A 21,565-nucleotide genomic window follows, 5' to 3' on the forward strand; every position below is an offset into this window, starting at 1 on the left:
CATATCTTTAAAAATCTTTAAGAAAAAATAAATACACAGATTATGCAATTTATAATATATATATTGTTATAATGTAATTATACCAGCAAATTGCAGAATTACGAAAAAGCAACGCTTTCAGCAAAGATTCAGAAGCAGACAATGACTCAGCAAACTTCAAACTGTCTGGCAGGTTTATCTACATTTAGATGAATCTGACTGTCTTCAGTTTGGTGCTGTAAACTGTAGACTTATAAGCAGTGTGTTTGATTTAATGCAGTTAGCAGGGCTTAACTAGCTTACGTACAGGACAGAGTTTAACTAAACTGCATTATTTCACTCTGCTCATGTTTGTATTGGAAAAGATTATATCTGGCTTTTGAAACTTATTATCCTATTTTCGGTTTTCAAGGTTAATACTTGCTTAAAATTAGAATCAAATGTAGGTTATGTTAGGTAAGACTAGGGGTTGAGCATGTAGCAGCTACAGGATTAATGTACAGTAAGTCAACACAATGTCCTCACACTGAGAACTACAGGTGATAGTGACTCATGTTTTGAAGGTTTCAACGGCGAAATTTCTCGAGCAGCATTGTTCATTTGATGTATGAAGCATGAATCATTGTAATGCAAATAAACAGTTTTGCTCTCTCTGTATCATTTAAGCTAACGTCATCATCTCTCCACTGAATGATTTTTACAGTGGACTTTGTTCTGTATTTGCAGCAGCGCTCATGCCACATCGAAGGTGGTGATCAATACTCGACAGAAAGCGTTTAATCATTAGCAGCTACAAACATGTCAGACATTTAAATTCTGCTTTCATCCAAAGTCTGCTCAAGACAGTCGCAAATGAGTCTGTATGTGCTGCATTTAAGATAAATAATTTATCTTTGCTTTGTTGCTGGTGTCTAATAGATATATATGGTTTGTTATATTTTTGTACGTTTGCAGTAAGTCTTCCCACGGCCATCCTGTCAGGTCAAATTTGATGTGATTTTTCCTAAATGTTTTCAGTACTGCATATGTGAACAGGGCGTGCTGTGTGTGTGTTCCCATGTGTCATGTTGTGTTCCTGCAGCCTTGTGCAATCCCACTGGGCAGTCCATGCTGTGACCCGTGGTGCACCCTGAGACAAACACGCAGGAACTGCACAGAATAAAAGAGTTTTTCAAAGGAGTTGGCCTCAGTTAGACTCTCTGCGCAGCTGCTTGTCGAAATGCGATTGCCCTTAATCGTTTTGTTCCTTCAACTGTGGGGGAACGTGCAAGTTTCTTTATCCCAGAATGGTAAGACAGACTTTTTTTAATGTTCACTCTCTGAAAGAGCAGACAACTGTTAAGTAAAGGGAGTGGGCTCACAAAGAGAGGAAAAACTGAAAGACTTCTGTTTTAATTGTAAGCTTTGATTTGTGCTCTTGCCTTATTACAGCATGATTAGTGTATATGTATGGGATGGTCGTCTTGAGTATTACAGTATAGTCTCAAACTTCTATTATTCACATGTTTTGATGACTCTGAAAACTGCTCACAGCTGTTGAGACGACTTGTCCAGTGACCTCTTTTCCTCTCATGCTGCTGTTTGTTAGTAACTTGTTCAGAGCTCCCAGATGTTCATCATGCCCATGTGTCAGAAGAGACCAAAAAAGCTGAGTACCGTGAAGGACATGTGATACATTTCACTTGTGAAACTGGTTATATATCAGGTCCAACTATCAGATATGTATGTACAAACACAGGCTGGTTGGCAGTCCATCGGGGAGCATGCTACTGTGAGTGAAATGGCTTTCTTTTTTACTCTTCACTTTGTTGCATGTTTGGTGGTTGCAGTAATCAGGTTACAACAAATCTTTCAACGCCTGCAATTCATTATATTTTTAAAATACTTATTGAAATTTTATACTTCCGTTAGACAGTTGAGTGAACGAGAATGTGTTTTTAAAAAGCTCCAGAGAAGTTTGATGGACTACTGGATGCTTGTAATTACTTGTATAACTAATTATCTAGCCAATTAATCAGATTATGGCACTGAAAGAGCTGGAAAAAGATGCATTACATTGCTAACATCAATCTGCCTCTTCAAAATAACAAACCAATAACATGGCTGCTGCACAACATAGTGTCAGTTTGCTTGTCCTTTTAACTAAAATCCATTGAAGAATAAAATCAAAAACTAGTAGAAATTGTTTGTTTGATGAATATTCTCTTTCATTCTTTTCAGTAAAGCCATGTGAACTTCCTGATGACACTCCCAATGGCTATTATCAAATTATCCACGGGGAAGAGTTTGTTTTTGGAACAAGGATCAAATACTTTTGTAATGAAGGGTATGTGGATCTTGAATGATTGATTTAAATAATGGCAACACAGCCACTGTAAGCAGTATATAGACCAGGGGTCAGCAACCTTAGACATACTTACCACCATCAGCACGCAGCAGTTTAACCATTGGCTAGCGTGCCATTAGCAATGAATGTGCATGGAGTGTTTTTGAAATGTTGAAGTGCATGCCAAAGCCCCTCTTTCACATTGGCAGGTGCAGCTTGTCATTCCTCATCATCGTTTTGTGAAGACTGGCCCTACTCTGCTTGTGATTGGCTAGCACTCAGTGCTTTCTTTGCAGAATGCAGTGGGGAAAAACGTAGCACTGACTCTTTGATGATGGCAGGCCCACTAGCTAAGAAAGCTAAAGTAATGGTTTAACACATATGGCTTTGCATATGTGGGGCTCTTTGTCCCGGTCTTTTTTTTTTTTTCTTTTTTTCATCTTCTAAGATGATGTTTTCATAAGGATGGCAGCATTCTTGTAAAGTGCTCATATTTGTTTGTTACAATTAATTCTCCCTTATTTACATTTACTGCCATTGCAACACTTAACACACTAAATAAGGGACTAAAACATGTTGCTATACATGTTGCCTGTATGAATTGAAGAGATGTGTTTGAGAGTTAAATCTCGATGGGATGTCATAATTCATGTCAACCGATTAACAAGAAGATTTAAATATGGCACTTCATATAAAAAAGATTGCCAACCCCTGATATAGACACTTGGGGCCCATCCGAAAGTCCATACTAACATACTATTGAGTATGATCAAACAGTACATGAGATTTTTTAGTATGTCTGAATCCATAGTGCCCTGCGATCGGCTGGCGACCGGTTCAGGGTGTACCCCGCCTCTCGTCCATTGCTAGCTGGGATAGGCTCCAGCCCCCCGCAACCCCGAAAGGGATACGCGGGTATAGAAGATGAATGAATGGATGAATCCATAGTATGAATTAGTAGTACTTGAGGTGAATACTTCAGTATACAAACACTGGACACTACACTGGCACGAATATCCCACAATACGAGTCAGCATTGACGACAACAACAATGGCTAGACGCTACACATTAAAAACCCGTTGGAGTAATAGTTGCTTACCTTTTGCAGTAATTTAAGGATTATGGGAGATCCACAACGAGTTTGTCTGTGACTCACATTTCTTCTTATATATCTTCTTAATGCATGCATATCAAGGATGCATTATGTGATTACCTTATCAGAACGATTGCTGCTGGATGATAGATTATTGCAAAAGCCAGGACAGGTGAGGTTGGTTGGTGTGGGTTACCATGGTGACACAGTTACAGATATGTTGAATTACATATATTGTGATATACTGTCACCTGGTGCACCAGTTTTACAGGAAGAGTAAAGCAATAATCTTTAATAATCATAACAATTCCCAAGAGATTGGTACTATTTGTTTTATAATACCTTAATAAACATGAACAAACGTCCCAATGTGTCTATATTATAGCACATATACTGCTTACAACTGCTAAATAGGGTGGGTTGTGGTGTGTCACTGACACCTGAAAGTACAAAACACAAAAAGAGATATCAACTTGGCATATTGCTTTCTGATAGTGCTGTAATCAGGTGTTTTCATCTCAGAATGGTAAGCTTTATCGTCCTGTTCGTTACAGGTATCAAATGGTGAGTAAGGAAGACACCAGAACTTGTTTGCTGGAAAAATGGACCAATCATGTGCCAATATGTGAGCGTAAGTATCGCTTGCTGCTATCAACTTTAAAGCTGCACTGGAAAGTTTTTGTACATTAAAACTTTGGGGTAGAGGTTAACTATGACACCTAATGTCCATTTTGGCCAGAAACATCCAACCCAGTTCCACTAACAGCACCCGGAAAACAGACTATACAATCTGCATCTTAAAACAACTGGATTTGGATTAATTCAGCAACCATGGTGGCATATTTTGATCAATTTGTTGTTGAATTTTCTACAACAATGATTGTGCCTCTGACTGCCTTCATCTCCATGGGAACGGTGGCAGAGACTCATTGGTACTGTAGTATTTTAACCCATCTGCCATCCCTTGGTTGTTGCATTATCTAGTCCCCTGTTCCTATGTTAAGTGACAATGAGGATATAACTAAAACTGAATTTCAGGGAGGTTTTGCTCTCTGGTGAAACCCCACTCTGGGATTTTGGATGATAAAATAAGTTTATTTATATGTGAAATTCTTGCCTTTTTTCCATCATTGATCTGACTGTTGTCCTAACGCAGCTTTGAGCTGTGACCCCCCGCCTGCAGATGTTCAAGTAACAGTACAAGGTTTGCCAGAAAATGAAGATCCTATACTTCCTGACCGCTTCCTCAAATTCAGCTGCAATGACCCTTGGAAACGCCTGAATGGCACTTCATTGCTGATATGTGGCAAAGATGGACAGTGGGATAATCCATTCCCCTCTTGTGAAGGTAAACCCTTTAAGATAAAAAGTCAATTATGCACACAACATTGACGTGATCCTTTTTAATAGTAGAACATGTTACAATGAATTCAAATTACTGCATACATTATAAGGATGGCCCTTGTGTGACAGAAACCTACATCCACTTAAGTTTTTCATTAGATATTATCTGTTTTATTTGCTCCAGACATCACTTGTGAAGTTCCAGTGATGCATCATCATCTCAGTGTAGCTGGACTACCAGCAGCAGATAAAACAGTGAAGACTGGACATAAATTACAGTTTCAATGCCATGATGAATATACACTGGATGGGTCTGAAGAAATTGAATGTTTACAGACTGGACAGTGGAGTGCCCCCTTTCCAACGTGTACTGGTATGTTCACTTTCATTTATTTGCATTTTGTGAGTTTATCCGATATGTCAAAGGTCATATTAAACTCAAAGTTTGACAAGGCTGAACTTATTAAAGGCTTTTTCATCATATGTGCTTTTTCCCCATGAAGAGTCTGTATTTTTAGCCATAATTAAACCTGCCATTATTGATTTTTTGGCCACTTGGAGGAAGCAGAAACAACGTTCATTTGGTGAACTTCTTAGCAAAGACTTGCCAATTTATGTATGCAGCAGATATAGAGCAACACTAGCATTCATTTGCAGTTGTGCTTCTGGCCACCCGAAAAATGAAAATCCACTATCCACTCTCCTTTTAGCTCTGTTTTGGTCCTCACTAACTCATACGAAAAGTATTTGGCTTTAAACTGCTAAATGTTCTACTATGCTAACTAGCTACTTGGTAACAGTGTCTAGTCTGTGTTTTATTCAAATGTATATAAAATTTACATACATTTACATCACAGAAAGTCGAGTAAAATAAACTTCCAGAGATTTGGACTTAGATTTTCATCAGATTTGGGTTGATGAAACCCAAAAAATCAGATTTTAAGTCTCACATGCAACTGTTTATGCTGTATAAACCTCAGATTCTCTCCTTCAAAACAGAAAAATGCATAATCAGAGGTGTTCCACAAAACGTACAGTACACCCCACGTGTGCGAAACAGTCAACTACGTAAAGGAGAAAAGTTAACGTTTTCTTGCCGCTGGCATGGAGAAGTTGTTCGAGGGAAGAAAGAGATTGAATGTTCAGCAAGCGGACAGTGGAGTGATCCCTTCCCAACATGTGGAGGTAAAACAGTTCTTTTCTTGTTCCCTTGTTCGTTGTCTATGTTGACCCTGCCAGCCTGCCCTAGAATGTTGTAGTTATGCTTCATTTGTTTCATTAAAATGACTAAGGACATTTTCACTGTATTTAACATTAAGTCAATATAAAACATAAGGTTGAAATCCCAACTTTCTAAAAGGGATCTGAGCAAGACCTGCATATTACAGCCTTCATGAAGGTAGGAGTTATTGTAGAACTGTTGTATTTGCACCACATTCTCATACCTAAACGCCTAAATAGGTTGATTCCCAATGACTCTCAGGACAACATACGACTGTTGGAGAGTACCACTGACAGGCGTACCAGACGTTTGCCGTCAACATTGTGAAAGGATCTCACTTTGGTTAGGTTTAGGCACCAAAACTATACAGCTAGATTTAGGCACCAAACTGCTCAGTTAGGTTTAGGAAAAGAGTATGGTTTGGGCTGAACTGTGTTACTGTAAATAATGTTTCGTAATTAGGTACACTGTGTAAGCTAAAATAAGTCAACACTGACTTCCGGCGTTGTCCTGGGTGAAAGTCCTGTGTTTGTTTTACCCATTCATCCACCCCACCTTCCTCCATATGCAGACGTTCTTGCTCTTTTGCCTTTATGCCTTTGTACCTCACGTCCTCCTTCACCCCAGTCTTATTAACTGTGGCCACTAAAAGGTCGCCACCAAACAGATATATCGTAAAAAGAAGACCTATACAGCTGTTTTTCTGGTGAGGACGGGCTGTGTATTTGACTGCATTAGCAAGTAGTAGTAAGCTAGGTGTACCTAATAAACTGACAGCATAAATACACACACACATACACACACACACACACACACACACACACACGTACATACTGTATTTACAGAATATAAGAAATGACTTTAAGAGCTTTTCTAGAAGTAAGCCATTTGTTGTTGTTGTTTGTGGTTGTTTACATTTACTACTAGCCACAAAACACATGACTACAAAATACCACTTGCTGATCAGTTGAGTCTAAGATCTGTCAATCTAGATGAAAATCATCATAAATGCACCACAATAACATCAAAAATGTACTGTGTCTGTCATTGCCCACATTGTTTTAGAACCTTTGGGCTGTGAGAGACCACCACCCCTGACAGATGGAGACACCAAGGAAAGTCTTCAATTCCGGTACAGACATAATGCCAGGGTTGAATACATCTGTCAGAATTATTACATTATGGAGGGTCGGCCTTACAAAACCTGCAACAATGGTGAATGGATTGGACATATGAGATGTCTGAGTAAGTTACAATTCACTTTATGTTTTTCTTATTACATTATGTGACTAAAATATAGAAAGCAGATTTCCATGAGGCAGCCTGTAAAATCATCAAGGAGAGACAAACATCTTGTCTGTTAAAGATATATGAAATCAAAGGAAGCTGAGGAGATAACCTCGGTTAGCCTTAGCTAAAGCTAAAGCTAAATTTACTTCCTGATTTTTGCCTCATGGCTATCTGTACTTGAAAAAAGCTCAGCAGAGCAGCAGTAATAGTCGGCTAACTGCCATCTCAGCTTTTGGGTAAAATTCACATGATTTAGTTTTGAGTAATCTACCTTTAAATCACAAATTTAGATTACATTTAAATTGTAGCTTGATTTCAGTATACTTTAAATAAAAATACAAATGATTCCAGTCATCTTTTAATAGGATAAGACGGGTGAAACAGCACATTTTGTTAGTAGATACTGTGTTTTCCTCTGAAGATTGTTTAAAAGTAGAGTGCAGTATCTGCATTTCTTTACATTTTACGTAGGTTTGTAATCAACCTAAAAAAGGTATCAAATAAAGGCGATTTTAGTCATCTGTTTTGCTCAACTGTAATGCTCTATATGTTGAGTATTATACCGAATATGTTACTCATTACATTTGGGATGATGTATTTACTTTTCACGCACCAAGACCAGCAATTATCACATATGGGGTACGCTGTACATTAATTCCTGACTTTAAGAATAATAATAACAATTTATCTGATTTCTCTACAGAGCCCTGCACCGTGACTGAAGAAGCCATGAGAAAACATAATATTGCCTTCTACTATAGACGTGACGATAAGCTCTATTCAACCCATGACGATGAAATCCAGTTCAGGTGTGTCGGAAGAACAAGACCTGATGGGATACATAACATGCGTCAGAGATGTGTTGATGGTGTGATGCAACTGCCCACTTGCCTGTAGAGGTTTTTAGTCAGCTGGATGTGATAAGCATGAGCTGGCTGGACAAACATGTAACTGATTAACCAAAGTAAAAAGTACTCATCCCGTGTCTTTACCTGCTGTGCTGACTAATGCTATGTTTGATCATTTTAATAAACATGTATTTTAACTTTGTCAATTTTCTGCCTCCAGAATCAGAATCCTCCAGAGAAAAATCTTATAGACTGTCTCAGTAATTAATGCCACACCCTAAAATACAAGACTGTTCTCACAAATATGTTTTGAAAGTATAGTTTGAATGAAACATAATTAAAGATAGATTACACTGTTTTGTCAGCATGAAGAGAAAAGTTTTAGGAAACTGCCAATGCAAAATGTTCTTTCTGAATATATCAGCAAAATGTTCATCTACATATTTTATTTGTTTTCACAATATCCAAAAGCAATGATTAACATGTTTATGGTATGTTAAGGGACCTCTTTGGTATGGTTAGGGAAAGATTGTGGTCTTGGTTAAAGGATAAGGCTGGTGATATATTTTTGCTGAAACGACCAAAAATGACAAAAATGTTTTAGTGGACCATTCAGTAGTTTTTGACATTTCTGAGGGACTATTTTCAGCCGTGGATTTGATGCACAAGTTAGTGTTATGAGTATGAAAACAGGACTGTGTGTGTGGGATTGACTTAAGTATAGTGCCCATGTTGACCATAATGAAGGAACATGTCAGCCTGTGCAAAGCTGTGGCTAGCTGATGCATTTTGAATAATTTTGAGACAATAATGGACCTCTATGGCACAGAGGAATGCAGAAACCCATCAGGTTTTGGTTACAATTGCAGTACAGTTACACATCGTTTGAATATTGAACAGATCAACACTGTATGTCCTTTTTCTACGCAACTACAATGAGTGCAATGTTTCAGATTCCTTGTATGTGCACACAGACTTGGCCAATAAAGCCCATTCTGATTCTGATTCTGAAGCATGGTATGATTGAAATTTTCAGGTTGAACCAGGGTTTCAGCTGTGTTTTAGCAGACTGAACACCATGTGGAGCACAAGACGAGAACCCCAGTCTCTAGTATCAAAGCCTTCTGATTGATTGTAGATTGTAAATGAATTGAAACCTTTCAATTACTGCCTGAGAACATATTACACCTTTATGGATTGGACTGATAGGATACTGAACAAATATGAGATTATGTAATTTGAATGTGATTGTGCAAAGGATTAGTGTATCTGAGCACCTCTGTCATTTCCAGTATCGGGAACAGTGCATGTTGGTGTGTTGCAATACGACATTTGTTGCACAGTCCCACTGAGCGGTCCATGTCGTGAACCTCTTTGCTCCCTGAGGACTCAAGTGGACAAAGAAACACCAAATCTGCACAGAAAACATCTGTTAAGGGAAAATGCGATTGTCTGTAATCCTTGTGTTTCTCCAGCTGTGGGCAAATGCGGAAGTCTGTCTATCACAGGATGGTAAGTGAGAGTTTTTAATTACTTTGGTGTTGTGATTTAGCTTTGTGGAGATACAGACCATGTTTGGGCTGAACAGGATACTGTATGCAAAGAGAAGAGAAAGACTCTCATGTAAAATGCAGGCTTTGATTTGTGGTATTTCCTTATTACAGAAGAATTAGTGTAAACAGTATATATATATATATATATACTATATATATATACGTGTGCGTGTGTGTGTGTGTGTGTGTGTGTGTGTGTATAGATAGATAGATAGATAGATAGATAGATAGATAGATATAGATAGATATATAAGTATAAGTAGTTCTATTCTGATGTTTCCATATAACTCAAAAATGATATTCGTGAATTATAAAAAGTAAAAGATTTTTGCAACACTAAACCTCTGTCAATTTAGTTTTTGCCTTTTTCAAAAAAATTTTAATGTATTAAACAAAACTGACAAAACTACACTTTGTGTAGCCCAGTTTATTCGCTCCAAAGCAGTTTATGGGAATATGCATATTTTGCATTTTCTTTGTTTTTTCTTTTTTTGTGGAATTTCGAAATTTGGCTTAAAATTTGTGTGATAATAGATGTTATGAATGTTTCCCACCATTAAACATATAATTTGGTTTTGTTAACAAACAGTCGGATGTACACAACATGTGTAAGAAGCTGTACTGTATCAAAAATGGTAAACCTGATGAAAATCATGCAATTGAAACATTGCTCACATGCTTTTTAGACGTATTTGGGGAGTCCTTCAGTGTGGTGGACATCCTTTAATTCTGTAATCGTGTTCTGTGTTTAGCTCTTTATCTATCTGTATATGAGGCAAACAATTGATAGGACAATGTAAGACAAGGATTTTTCTCATGCTGCCATGTTTTTGTCTCTCAGTGTGTTCGAGGCTCCCAGATGTCCCTCATGCCTTTGTGTCAGAAGAGACCACAAAACCTGATTATCAAGGAGGAGACGTGATATATTTCACCTGTGAACCTGGGTACACATCAAGCCAAAGCTCCAAATACGTGTGCACAGGAGATGGCTGGCTGGCAGTCAGTCGGGGAACATGCTACTGTAAGTTGATTGGCTGTCTGTTGTACTCTTTCAGCATTGACTGAGAGACTATTGTTGTTGCAGTTCAGGTGTAAGAGATGTTGAATGATTGATACATCATCTCATCTTTGTGGAGCCATGTACTGAAATAAAAGAGGACATTTAGTAACCACTGCATCCATAGAAGGCCTGCACTTCGGGCACATGCTGTTCTACACTGCATTTCATTAAGCAACCCTTTATTGTGCAATCACAACACATCTGAACCTTGAAGAATTTCTCACACATACAACCACATTTCCAAAAAGTTGGAACACTGTGTAACGCGTAAGACTGTGACGATTTGCAAAACACTGTAACTACCATATTTAATTGAAACTAGCACAAAAACAACATACTAAATGTTGAAACAGAAATTTCATTATTTTTTTGAAAATTATATCCTCAGTTAGAATTTGACTCCAACAATGACGCCAGTTCACGGACCCGCTAGAATGAGAGGTCTAACCCATAAAGCCATGTCAGAGGGTGATGTCTGTGTTGAATAGTATGTATGTCTTAATTTGTGTGAGGAATTGGTTTGTATATTTTCAAGTCAAAATTGCAAGAGTGGACAATAAAACAGGAAGGATTTCTACAACACTGAAGGACAGATCTTAGGCCTCTGCTTTCACTGGTTTTACTATGGGCTGGCAAAAAGAGCAGCAATATTATAAGGGAGTGGCCAGTCACTGTGGCTTGTGGACAGATGGTTCATTTCCATCGCTGGTCAGGGGCATATGCCAGCTCCCCTCCCCAACACTACTGACATAAGAAGGTAGCCTGTACATTGTCAGAAATTGTGAATTTGATGAGGATCAAGTGATTGATAAGCTGTTCATGTGCAGTTTATTGTTAAATGGTTCAGTGTTGTGGTCATTGTTCAGTTTTCGTAGTCACATGTGTTATGTGGCCAGCAGCTGAAAAGAAGTTTGGGTGAGCCAACCCCACACCCGCCCCTTCTTTTTACAGTACTATACATGCAGCACTCAAGTGATGAGATATTGCTGTGTTTGAAATGGCAGACTAAGGTACTGTCCACTACATACTCCATCAGTATGTACTGCATCCTGCCTGCTAAAGAAAAGATTAAGTATAAGTATGCCATGTTCACACACATGCCATGTTCACACGGAAGTATATGCAAGCAACACATCTTCTCTGATCACATGACTATATCAATCACAACATTACCAGTTTGAGCTACTATCGAATGAAAATTGTTTAGCACAAATGTAAATCAGTATTACCTCCTCCACTTACTGTAATATTTTCTAGTGCTATTTTAAGATGAAAGATGGACGGGGCAATGTTAGCAGCTGCCATCGGTATAATTTACCCACAACCAGAAGAGGAGGCTGCTGAGCTACCCCCACAGATGCTATTTTAAATCTCCTCAACTCCAAAAACACAATGAAAATCTTAAGGGTGAATTTAGTGATGAAACAGCATATGAAAACTGTAAACACAAAAAAAACAAAGAAAACTATAGTGTGGTGCTAGAACCGTCTGCCTTGCATTCATGTTCATGTTGTGGTGTTTCAGTATGTACTGTTAGCTCATGCCACATACTCAAAAACTCTTGATAATCTATTATTCATCCAGTCATTTCACACGTAGACAAAAGTAACATAGTGTGCAGCTGAAACGCACTGCATACTCAATTTGACGTCACATGCATTATGAGTAGTTCATGCATTAAGTATGCGATTCCGAACACAGCCAGTGTGTTTAATCTCCCCTTCTTTTCCCATGTTGTCTTGTTGTTTGTTAGCATGCTCGAAGCTCCCACATGTTCCTCATGCCGTTGTGTCGGAACAGACCAAAAAGGTTAATTACCAAGGAGGAGACGTGATATTTTTCACCTGTGAACCTGGTTACACATCAAGTCAAACCCCTAAATATGTATGTTCGACCGAGGGCTGGCTGGCAGTCCATCAGGGAACGTGCTACTGTAAGTTGATTGGCTTTCTGTTCTAATATTCCATCAACTAAATGACTGTTGCTGTTATTTAGCATGAAGCTAGATGGCAGTCATCCATTTGCACTGTTGTAAGTTGCAGTTGCTTCTATTTTTTAGAAATTCGCTTCCGTGTTAGCGTTTTTGGATGGGGTAAACATAAGTACCTTTCAAACACAGGCCACATTATGTTCTTTAATGTGACAGCAGTTTTAATCGCTTCAAAGCTTTGAACAAGCTTCACAGTCATTTAACTAGATTGACTTAGTCACATTTCCATAATATTTCCATCACAGTTCAACTCTGAATTGAACTTACTTGTTTGCTATTAATTGAAACAAGTTACCTCATTGCGATCAAAATGTGTTTTTCGAGAGAGAATCGCACACGAAAGTGTTTCTCCAACCCTAACCAAGTTGGGTTTGTACCTAAATGGAGCTAAACCTTAAGTATAAGAGTACAAGATCAGAAAACATTTTTATTTTTGAAACAACCCCCCTTGATAGCATCAGAAAATGTATCATTGCTGAGCTCATGGACCAACAATGCATTTTCTTGTGTAATTTGGAGAACCTGTTGCCAGAAGGCTATGAACAGATGGCAGAATTCAGAGCACAGTCTAAATTTTGTTTTAGAAACATTTAACACAAGCTTATGTTGGATGAAAGGTCTTTGAAATGCATAAAAAATGAACTGTAGGTTTGCAATGGATCAATAAAGTGAAGAGCAAGCGGTATATGAAATTGTGTCATCTGCATAAAAACATGCATTACAAAATTGGTGTCAAATGAACATAAAACAAATTTCAGTGGTGATGGGCTGTTTCCTGTCTTGCAAACCTATTTTGCGATGTTGACTGATGAAATGGGTGCTTTTATACATTAAAATGTTGCCTTGTTCAGCTATTTTTTTCCTTCCAGTGAGCTGACTGTTTGTGTTTACTTCCAGCTTCTAGCTGTGATGCCCCTTCTGTAGATGCAGGCATCACAGTGAAAGGTTTACCAGAAAATAACGATCCCATAGTTCCTAATCACATAATCACATTCAGCTGTGATGATCCTGAGAAATATCTGGAGGGCAGTTCGGTGCTGATATGTGGTGAAGATGGACAGTGGAATAATCCATTCCCTTCTTGCGCAGGTAAAGATCAAAGTGACAGCGTATGAAACACCCATATAAGAAGTGTTTTTCAATTTTACTGTGGGGCATTTGTTGACAAAGCTGATGTGATACACCCATTTACACTTGAATTGCAGTGGGCATGAACAGAACACTGACACTGATGATCACCAGTTAAGCTGATATAGTAATAGTGATATAGTATCGTTAGCAGAGAGTTGTACACAGAGCAACATAATTATTCATTTGGAGTCATGTTTAGCTCTGTTTTGCTCTCCACCAATGCATTTGTCTCCTTAGCTGCTAAATGCTCTGCTGTGTTCACCATCTCTAACTCTGTCTGTTAGATTTTTGGTGCTGAGCAGGTAGTGCACAGTGGGTTTTTGGAGCTGTAATGGAGAAAAACAGAGATGCTGAATCACAACAGTAAAGTTGAGACCAGAATATCAAAGCAATGGGCTAAAAGAGGCTATAAAGCTCCACAGAGCTGAGGGGTGCAGTGATAATTCTCACTGTGTTCATCACTATGACTCATTTCACATAAGACCAGTCATATGGTCCCTTATTAATGTAAAAATATTTACTATAGTGTTTTTAATCAAAACATCGACATCTAGATTTAATCCTTGGTAAGTAATATCTCCATCTGCTCTTCTGTGTCTTTATATAAGGGCAATATGTAGTACATGTACATGCATTTGCATTACTTGTAGAGCATGTTAAGAGTGGCCCCTGTGGGACAGAAACCTACATCCACTTAAGTTTTTCATTAGATATTATCTGTTTCATGTCTTCCAGACATCACTTGTGAAGTTCCAGTGATGCATCATCATCTCAGTGTAGCTGGACTACCAGCAGCAGATAAAACAGTGAAGACTGGACATAAATTACAGTTTCAATGCCATGATGAATATACTCTGGATGGGTCTGAAGAAATTGAATGTTTACAGACTGGACAGTGGAATGCACCCTTTCCAACGTGTACTGGTATGTTCACTTTCATTAGAAGTTATTCCCATTTACACTTACATTACCTACCTTTTCATTTGCTTTTGAGGCAAACGCTAACTCACAGTAGAGAGACAGAGAATAGAGGAGCACAGTACCACTCACAGAAAATAACAAAAAGTGATGATAATTAGATCTAGACAAAATCCAAATACTTTATGGTTCCCTAGAGATGAGAGACACAGAGGTGGTTGTTCATTTTTGGAGCTTTTTCAGTGAAAACAGCTGCCTGCTGATGATGAAAATGCTGTAGAGCAGTGAGAGTCAACCAAAACATTAAAGCTGCAGGCTGGCAAATCATTTACATCCGATTTGGGTTGATGAAACCAAAAAGTCAGATTTTAAGTCTCACATGCACCTGTTTATGCTGTATAAACCTCATATTCTCTTCTTCAAAACAGAAAAATGCATAATCAGAGATGTTCCACAAAACGTACAGTACACCCCACGTGTACGAAACAATCGACTACGTAAAGGAGAAAAGTTAACGTTTTCTTGCCGCCAGCGTGGAGAAGTTGTTCGAGGGAAGAAAGAGATTGAATGTTCAGCAGGCGGACAGTGGAGTGATCCCTTCCCGACATGTGGAGGTAAAACAGTTCTTTCCTTGTCCTCTTGTTTGTTATCTAGAGAGAGAAAAGGTGATTCAAGACCCAACTTTCAGATGTTTCCCACCGTGCACTGAGATCTGAGAGAGCTTCATTTGCTATGTCGACCCTGCTAGCCTGCCCCCTAGAATATAACAGTTATGCTTAGCACTTTTTAGTGTTTCAAGTTTCATAAGGAGCATAACTTAAGACATTTTCTCAAGTATTAACATTAATTCAACTTTAGCATAGCATTGAATTAACACCTTTCTAAAACAGATCTGAAAAAGACCTGAATATTATAGCCTTCGTGAAGGGAGGATTTAGGGGTTTTGCTGTTTTGTTTTGTTTTTTGTGGTTGTTTACGTTTACTTTAAAGGCCACAAGGCATGACTGCAAAATACTATGTGACTGCTGATCAGTTTCAAAGATCTCTCTGGGAAAATGTCATAATTGTGTTCCAATAACATCAAAAGTGTACTGTGTCTGTCATTGTTTTAGAACCTTCAGGCTGTGAGAGACCACCAACCCTGACAGATGGAGACACCAAGGAAAGTCTTCGATTACAGTACAGACATAATGAAAGGGTTGAATACATCTGTCAGAATTACTACGTTATGGAGGGTCAGCCTTACAAAACCTGCAACAATGGTGAATGGATTGGACAGATGAGATGTCTGAGTAAGTTACAATTCCCTTTACGTTTTTCTTATTGCATTCTGTGAGGATTTCACATCAAGAATTACTGATTTGGGTTTCTACTATAGCATATAGCTGCTTAATTATTAACATGATTTATTAATTATACAGAATCATTACACATTAGTCATTAAATATTGCTGACAATAGAGCACAACTCCGCCCTAAAAAGCCAAAATGCAGGAAGTACATATTTGATAAAAATTTAATGTATAATATAATTTAATATTAAGACAAGACAGAAATCTGACTTTTTGGTGTCTGCTTTGCCTAATAAATCATAGCAAATAGATTTCCATGAGGCAGCCTGTAAAATCATCCAGGAGAGACAAACATCTTGTCTGTTAAAGATATATGAAATCAAAGGAAGCTGAGGAGATAACCTCGGTTAGCCTTAGCTAAAGCTAAAGCTAAATTTACTGATTTTTGCCTCGCTGCTATCTGTCCTTGAAAAAAGGTCCTTAGCTCAGCAGAGCAGTGGTAAGAGTCTCAGCTTTTGGGTGAAATTAATATCATTTGGTTTTGAGTAACCTACCTTTAAATCACACATATAGATTACATTTAAATACTTATTTATGCTTCCTCTTGCAGAGCCCTTCCAGTCATCTTTTAATAGGATAAGACGGGTGAAACCGCACATTTTGTTAGTAGATACTGTGTTTTCCTCTGAAGATTGTTTAAAAGTAGAGTGCAGTATCTGCATTTCTTTACATTTTACGTAGGTTTGTAATCAACCTAAAAAGGGTATGAAATAAAGGCGATTTTAGTCATCTGTTTTGCTCAACTGTAATGCTCTATATGTTGAGTATTATACCGAATATGTTACTCATTACATTTGGGATGATGTATTTACTTCTCAAGCACCAAGACCAGCAATTATCACATATGGGGTACGCTGTACATTAATTCCTGACTTTAAGAATAATAATAACAATTTATCTGATTTCTCTACAGAGCCCTGCACCGTGACTGAAGAAACCATGAGCAAACATAATATTGCCTTCTACTATAGACATGCCGATAAGCTCTATTCAACCCATGGCGATGAAGTCCAGTTCAGGTGTGTCGGAAGAACAAGACATGATGGGATACATAGCATGCGTTCGAGATGTGTTGATGGTGTGATGCAACTGCCCACTTGCCTGTAGAGGTTTTAATTAACTCCAAGTGCAGCTGACCTAAGATGGCTGCAAACATGTAATGAATAACAGCAGTACACAGTACGACCGCTTATTAAGTACAGTTACAAACTGATCTTCTGTGTCTACTTCAACGCTGTCAACTGTGATAGATTCAATAAAACAGAAGTGTTCACTCTCTGTGTTTTTGTTCTCCTACAATCAGATACTGACACAAAACATCTACATATTTCCCCTTTAAGTATTTGGTAAAGTACCTCAGACACTCATTGTTACGTTGTAGTTTCAGGCCTGCAATGCTGTGAAAATTTAGCACGGCAGTGGCTTTTTGAGGATTTATTTTCATGTATTTAATAAAACATACATGTTTTTGAATACTTAAGGAATAATTTATTCAGTATAGCAGACACTACATACAGTATATAGCAATAACTAAGCACATTTAATCAAGTACTGTTCTTAAGTAGATTTTGAAGGTACTGACACTTTACTTGAGTATTTCCATGTGTGTGTGTGTGTGTGTGTGTATGTATATATATATATATATATATTCATTCATTCATTCATCTTCTATACCCGCGTATCCCTTTCGGGGTTGTGGGGGGCTGGAGCCTATCCCAGCTAGCAATGGGCGAGAGGCGGGGTACACCCTGAACCGGTTGCCAGCCGATTGCAGGGCAACATAGACAGACACACAGACAGACAACTCACACACTCACACTCACACCTATGGACAATTTAGAGTCACCAATTAACCTAATGAGCATGTTTTTGGTCTGTGGGAGGAAGCCGGAGTGCCCGGAGAGAACCCACGCATGCATGGGAAGAACATGCAAACTTCACACAGAAAGGCCCTGCCCAACCCGGGGATCGAACCAGAGACCTCCTTGCTGTGAGGCACGCGCAGTTTTCCTTGTGTTCATCATGTCCCATCCCCTCAGATTTATCCTGTGAGCCTGCAGACGGGGCCGGACCCTGATAATATTTATTTAGTTTTACATAGGTATGGTTTTAAATGCAGGACTTTTACTTCTAATGGAGATTTTAAAGTCATTCCTGCCATTAACGAAATCTATCCATGATCTCCTGCACGGTGGATGGTGAAATATCATGAGGAAATATAATAATGCATTCAAACGTGGCTATGGCAAAAAGTCCATGTTCATCACATAGCACTGAACTTGAGATCAGGTGTACCAAAGGTATACCCATTGGTACTGAAAGAGTGTGTGGGTGTTTTGATAGTGTGATGACCCTGCCATCTTGCCAGTAAAAGCTTTAGTTAACTGGAAGTGACATTAGCTGGCTGGACAAACACGTAAATGATTAACCAGAGGAAAGAGGTAGACTGGACAACAGTTACACATCAATCACCTGTCTGTCCTCAGTTCAGTGCTGTCATCTGTAACAACTTTAATCAAACTTACAAGAAATGAATGCTTTTCTCCGCTCATGGATCACATTTGTGAGAAAACACGTATATGTTTTGTCTTTAAGTACCAAGCAATATAGAAATTTAATTTATCAACTTAAATAACTGCTTGACAAAGCCTCCATCATTCTACTGGAACAGCTCTCAGTTCAGGTTATTCCAGTTCAGATCAGCTCGGCTTGATTCACTTTCATTCAGTTTGCTTCACCTGGAAATGGCTCACGCTACTGACGGCAAGCTCTCATTGACTCTCCACCGCTTGTGCTCCACTGCCTCGATGTTACACCATTCAGCATCACCTACAGGGAGACAGAGAGGCAACATTAGTGTGTGTGTGTGCATTGCACAGAGAAAGACACAAGGACAGACTGGACTCAGGTTTGCGTACACGCACTGCTAACGCTTGACATTAAAAATAAGGGGTTAAAAAGTAATCAGCATGGATTCAAAGCATTTTCCATGAAATGTTTTCATTCAGTTGTCTACCCTCTCTTCTGTCCCTCTAAGTGAACGGTGAGTCGATCTACCAGAAACACAGTATTATTACCTCAAAGGAGGAGCTCACTGCTGAGCGAGGATCTGTTCCACGAACGTTTCAACCATTTCAGACGCCTGTGGTGGAATTCAAAGTGTCACAGAGGAGCAAAATAACGTGTTGAGCATCTCGTCAAGTCGCTCCGGCTTAAACGGCCTCTCTCCAGAGTGTGTTTAGGAAATTAAAGGCCAGGGATTTTTTTCATAATTGTCTATTTTATCATTTTATTACAGCTAGCTTTCCTCTGATGGGCTCCCTTTATGATTTATCAAATACAATTACTGCACGACGTATTTCAGGAGCCTCTCCATTGCTGAGGACCATTAATGTGTGTGTGTGTGTGTGTGTGTGTGTGTGTGTGTGTGTGTGTGTGTGTGTGTGTGTGTGTGTCAGCTCTGGTGTATTTAAATAGCATTAAGTAATTGGAAAAACAGGAAAAGAGGCAGAAAAGCTAAATTGTCTTTGTGGATTTATACCCCATCCCCCTTTCTCTCTGCTGCTGTTCGGAAATGTTCCAGAAGCTTCTGTTTAAATGGTGAAATAAGAGGAAATGATGGTTGAACTGATGCAGAGAAACTACTCTGGCTGCTCATCAGGTTGTGTTATCCTGCTGTGTAGAAGATCAATATATTTATTCATCATACACTTTTTTGGAGGGATCTGACTAAAGACTGACTTGCAAGGAAATATATTTTGCAGTTAGAAAGGTACAGAATTGGCAACAGCAAAATTCATTTACTATGTTTCAAGACATAGTAAATATACATTTAATGTATATTTACTATGTCTTCAGTTCATTTCTAGTATCTCAGCCTTCTACAGTAGATACAAATGTACAGTGGATGATATTATCTTGAGGGTAAAAACTGTTTTCCTGAAAGAATTACTGATTTATATTTATTATTGAAGTTATTTTTTATTTTATTTTTATTTGTTTATTATATTTTTTAAAGTTTTTATTTTTTATCCAAACTAATATGAGATTTAAACATCTTCCACAGCCCTCACCCCAAAGGTGTCTCAATATTTGTGAAACCTTTAGAACGGTGCCACAATCTAATACCTGAACTTGTAAACTTGTGTCTTATCTGGGCTCATATATTTTTAGAGCTTGTGGGTTGTGGGACGATTTAAGGTCCAGTCACATCGGCATTTAAAAGTGATGACTATTTAAATGAAACAAATTCATTTCAATGAAATTACTATGATTCATAGATTTGTTCACGGCAGGGAAGGTACTTCTTGAGAGCGCCAACCTTTGAGGGAGCAGCCGTTAGACAGCACAACATTACTTTACAATCTAGAGAGCATAAATGTGTCACTCATGATGAGATAATTGAGTTCAGGTGTAGCAGAGAATACATGTTGGTTCAGAGGTGATGCATCAGAGGTGCAATGGTGATGTGATTCTCCTGCCTGCCTTTAGTCAGCGCTTATATAGAGAGCAAAAGGGTGGACGTGTAATTAGTCACACGCTCATCCTTCATCTCCACTTTAATGTTGTCAACTGGGGAACTTTTATTACAAACATACATGATCTCTCAGCCTGTTTTCTGCCTCCTCATATGCAGTTTACCACATTATGAGCAGAGCTTAAAGTTTTTTGTTTCAGCACAAAGCTAAATTGATCTAGTATTAAAGTTTTTTTTTTTTTTAATGCTGAGCAAATTTAAATTCCCAGTCTAACCAATACTGCAAAATACTTTGTTTATTTGATTTATTAGAATGTCCCAATTTCAAACAAATTATATACACATAATTCAATACAAGGAATCATCTCGTTTATTCATGATTCATGGCTAACTTTGTTTGGGCTGAGGTCCACCTCAGAAAACTTATCAGAAAACACATGATGTATTTAACAGAACAGTCTCACCCCAAGGTCTATGTAGTAGCTGTTCTGGAGCTTTCAATCATATCAGATGAGCTTTATCAGCAGATAAGCGTGCTCCAAGTTGTCTTGGACTTGTAGATGTTCTAGTTTCCATGTTTTGTTTTTTAAACATTTTATTTTGTTTTCTTAAATGAATTCCACTACAACAGAACAAGGTGACCACACACATCTAAAATAAAGGTAAGTCAGTGTATATGCACTTATTCTCTGTCTTGCTGAGACTTGTTTAATCTGCCTTAATTCCCTGTTTCTCATCTTTGCATGATGTCAAGTGAGCCAGCTGCTGGTGGTAAATTCATACTCACTGTACAGAAATTACATTTCCCCAAATGTTACATTTCTCCAACTGTAGAACTATTCTGTTGAGATTCTCAGTTATTAAGTAAGTGAAAGAAGACACACACAAAACATCTCCAGACCAACTGAGGTGATATTTAGAGAAGATGCATACACTCTGATGCTGTGATGAGTGGTCAACCAAGAGCTCCAAACAGATAACA

At 38.4% G+C, this 21,565-nt stretch overlaps 2 protein-coding genes across 2 annotated transcripts; both read left to right on the forward strand.

Moving 5' to 3' along the window:
* Nucleotides 1–1,103: 1,103 nt before the first annotated feature.
* On the forward strand, nucleotides 1,104–8,309 carry LOC143318144 (complement factor H-related protein 1-like). Its single transcript, XM_076726158.1, has 9 exons — nucleotides 1,104–1,268; nucleotides 1,568–1,750; nucleotides 2,200–2,305; nucleotides 3,954–4,030; nucleotides 4,556–4,747; nucleotides 4,928–5,116; nucleotides 5,743–5,928; nucleotides 7,031–7,210; nucleotides 7,959–8,309. The coding sequence occupies exons 1-9, from the start codon at nucleotides 1,199–1,201 to the stop codon at nucleotides 8,150–8,152; spliced, it is 1,377 nt and encodes a 458-aa protein (XP_076582273.1). The 5' UTR covers nucleotides 1,104–1,198; the 3' UTR covers nucleotides 8,153–8,309.
* Nucleotides 8,310–9,440: 1,131 nt separating this feature from the next.
* Nucleotides 9,441–17,379, forward strand: LOC143318145 (complement factor H-related protein 1-like). The gene is made up of 8 exons (XM_076726159.1): nucleotides 9,441–9,615; nucleotides 10,498–10,677; nucleotides 12,470–12,649; nucleotides 13,604–13,795; nucleotides 14,573–14,761; nucleotides 15,184–15,369; nucleotides 15,868–16,047; nucleotides 17,020–17,379. The coding sequence occupies exons 1-8, from the start codon at nucleotides 9,546–9,548 to the stop codon at nucleotides 17,211–17,213; spliced, it is 1,371 nt and encodes a 456-aa protein (XP_076582274.1). The 5' UTR covers nucleotides 9,441–9,545; the 3' UTR covers nucleotides 17,214–17,379.
* Nucleotides 17,380–21,565: the final 4,186 nt, after the last annotated feature.

The sequence above is a fragment of the Chaetodon auriga genome, chromosome 3 (genome assembly GCF_051107435.1).
Source record: "Chaetodon auriga isolate fChaAug3 chromosome 3, fChaAug3.hap1, whole genome shotgun sequence".
In the NCBI taxonomy this organism is placed as follows: Eukaryota; Metazoa; Chordata; class Actinopteri; order Chaetodontiformes; family Chaetodontidae; genus Chaetodon; species Chaetodon auriga.

Bases quoted from the DNA above. Each gene is read 5' to 3' on its own strand.
- LOC143318144 (XM_076726158.1), top strand. From the start codon at position 1,199: ATGCGATTGCCCTTAATCGTTTTGTTCCTTCAACTGTGGGGGAACGTG. The intron at 4,748-4,927 runs GTAAACCCTTTA...TATTTGCTCCAG, and splicing joins TCCATTCCCCTCTTGTGAAG to ACATCACTTGTGAAGTTCCA. The intron at 7,211-7,958 runs GTAAGTTACAAT...ATTTCTCTACAG, and splicing joins TGGACATATGAGATGTCTGA to AGCCCTGCACCGTGACTGAA.
- LOC143318145 (XM_076726159.1), top strand. From the start codon at position 9,546: ATGCGATTGTCTGTAATCCTTGTGTTTCTCCAGCTGTGGGCAAATGCG. The intron at 12,650-13,603 runs GTAAGTTGATTG...GTTTACTTCCAG, and splicing joins CCATCAGGGAACGTGCTACT to CTTCTAGCTGTGATGCCCCT. The intron at 14,762-15,183 runs GTATGTTCACTT...TCTTCAAAACAG, and splicing joins ACCCTTTCCAACGTGTACTG to AAAAATGCATAATCAGAGAT.